The sequence below is a fragment of the Penaeus chinensis genome, chromosome 33 (assembly GCF_019202785.1).
Source record: "Penaeus chinensis breed Huanghai No. 1 chromosome 33, ASM1920278v2, whole genome shotgun sequence".
In the NCBI taxonomy this organism is placed as follows: domain Eukaryota; kingdom Metazoa; phylum Arthropoda; class Malacostraca; order Decapoda; family Penaeidae; genus Penaeus; species Penaeus chinensis.
Genome location: NC_061851.1, coordinates 19,544,977 through 19,547,675, shown reverse-complemented (window position 1 = coordinate 19,547,675; position 2,699 = coordinate 19,544,977). Strand labels below are relative to the sequence as shown.

Below are 2,699 nucleotides of genomic sequence, written 5' to 3'. Positions count from 1 at the left end.
TAATATATATGTGTGTGAGAGTGTGTGTGTGTGTGTGTGTGTGTGTGTGTGTGTGTGTCTGCATACATAATATATATGTGTGTGAGTGTGTGTGTGTGTGTGTGTGTGTGTGTGTGTGTGTGTGTGCATACATAATATATATATATGTGTGTGTGTGTGTGTGTGTGTGTGTGTGTGTGTGTGTGTGTGTGTGTGTGTGTGTGTGTGCATTTGTTAACCCATTGTTAGCCCTGTAGCAAATCGCCCCATGTAGCGAGAATACATGTCATGCCCACTTTAATACAAGTTCATTTATTGTATTTACACATAGATGGCTCTACACATTTTTAATCACCAAATAGCCAGTTATTAGAACTACCTATCTCACCTGTTTACTCTTTTCTTTCACTTTGAGAAAGGGTCTTTTCTATCATTTCGTTGTCTAAAATATTTTAATAACAATTTAATAATTATAACATGAGTAACTATAATAACAGTATCGATAGCAATATTATTAATAAGAAAAACACATTTTCCCGCCAATTCAAGGAATTGGGAAATCAGGATCGGGAACCAGGGCCTACTGATAGACTCCTTGCACAAGTGGAGCCATCTGTATGTAACAAAATTCACCAGAAACTACAGGGGACAGAACATAAATCCGGGGCGAATGGGTTAATATATATATATATATATATGTGTGTGTGTGTGTGTGTGTGTGTGTGTGTGTGTGTGTATGTATTTATATATATACATATATATAAATGTATATATAGATGTGTGTGTGTATATATGTATATATATATATATATGTATATATATATATATATTTGTCTTTCGGCTTATCCCTGCTACGTTCAGGTGTTGCCACAGTGGATCTTTCTTCTCCACCTCAGCCTGTCCTGCACATCCATTTCTGTAACACCCACTTGGACCATGTCTTCGTTAATCGTATCCATATACCATCTCTTTGGTCTTCCTCTCTTCCGCTTCCCAGGTGGTTTCATTCCCAGCATTCTGTTCCCCACGTATTCCTCGTCCCTTCTTCTTACATGCCCAAACCATCTTAGCCTCCACTTTCTAGTTTTCCCTCCAAACCTCTCCACGCTGAGGACCTCCCTCTCTTTTTCGTTTCTAATTCTGTTCTTTCTTGTCAGTCCTAGTGAGAAGCACAACATTTTCATTTATGCCATTTCCATTTTCTTTTCCTGCAATTTTGTCACTGGTGCAGTCTCCATACCATACAACATAGCTGGTGCTGGTCTAAAACAGGACCTGTAGATTTTTCCCTTTCACTGGCGTAGGCATGTTTCTGACACACAGCACACCAGTTACTTTTCTCCACCCATCCCATCCTGCCTGAATTATTTTTGTCACTTCTGATGAACATCCTCCATCACTGGACACCGTCGATCCGAAGTGTTTATACTCTTCTACATTCGCAACTTCCACTCCTTGGATACTATTTTTTCATTTCCTCTTTTTAAATAGCACACTTATATTCCGTCTTACTTCTGCTCACCTTCATTCCCCTCCTTTCCAATGCAAAACTCCACACTTCTAGGATATCTTCCAGTTCTTGTGTACCCTCGCAGCAGAGCACAATATCATCTGCAAACATCATCATCTCTGGCGCACTTGTTCTAATGCCTTCCGTTAGCCTATCCATTATGAGCGCGAATGGGAATGGGCTGAGTGCGGATACTTGGTGTAGCCCAACTTCTACCGTAAAGCTGTCTGTTGTACCGATGGCACTTCTCACATTGGTAAGACTATTTTCATACTTATCCTGTATTGCCTTCACATACGCTTCCAGGATCAATGCTTCTCTCAAACAATGCCAAAGATCTTCTCTCGGCACTCTATCGTATGTTTTCTCGAAGTCCACAAACACACATTGCATTTCTCTCTGACCTTCCCTGTACTTCTCCATCGTCAATCTCAGCACAAATTTAGCATCAGTGGTGCTCCTCCCGGGCATAAACCCAAACTGTTTATCACCGATCACTACAATATTCTTTAGCCGTTCATCTAACACTCGTCCCCCCCCCCCACATATATATATATATGTATGTATGTATCTATAAATAAATACATACACACACAAATATATATATATATATATATATATATATATATATATATACACACACACACACACACACACACACACACACACACACACACACACACACACACACACATATTTATATATATGTATATATATATGCATGATTATATACATTTTCTATTCAAATGTGTTATTTTAAAGGCATGTTCGATGAGAACTTAATGAGGAGATATATATATATGCATGATTATATACATTTTCTATTCAAATGTGTTATTTTAGAGGCATGTTCGATGAGAACTTAATGAGGAGATATATATATGTTTTTTACATTTCTTTTTGTTTCCATCATTTTATTCAATAAGTGGGATGTAAGCCAAAAAGAAGAAAGAAGATAGATGGATAAAGACATAAACATAAGAACATACATATATTAGCATTCTTGTTACTGAAATTAATGAATAAGAACGAAGTGAACGAAGAGGAACCATTGGATTTGTTTTCTTTCCTCCACTTGACTCTTTCCTCTTTTTACTTGCTTCCTTGCCTGTGTTCCTGAACCTCGTCTCTCTATCTTTCCCTCTCTCTGTAGCTTTCTTCTATATTGATATCATTATGATTTCCCCATTTTTTTCGGTCCCTTCCACTT

The 2,699-nt window shown here is 37.9% G+C and overlaps 1 protein-coding gene across 1 annotated transcript; it reads right to left on the bottom strand.

Annotated features, from left to right (window-relative positions):
• Positions 1 to 836: 836 nt before the first annotated feature.
• LOC125043073 lies at positions 837 to 1,648 on the bottom strand. The gene is made up of 2 exons (XM_047639027.1): positions 1,492 to 1,648; positions 837 to 1,138 (listed from the first exon to the last, which is right to left on the bottom strand). Exons 1-2 carry the CDS (start codon positions 1,646 to 1,648, stop codon positions 837 to 839), a joined length of 459 nt encoding a protein of 152 aa, XP_047494983.1.
• Between the last annotated feature and the right edge of the window lie 1,051 nt (positions 1,649 to 2,699).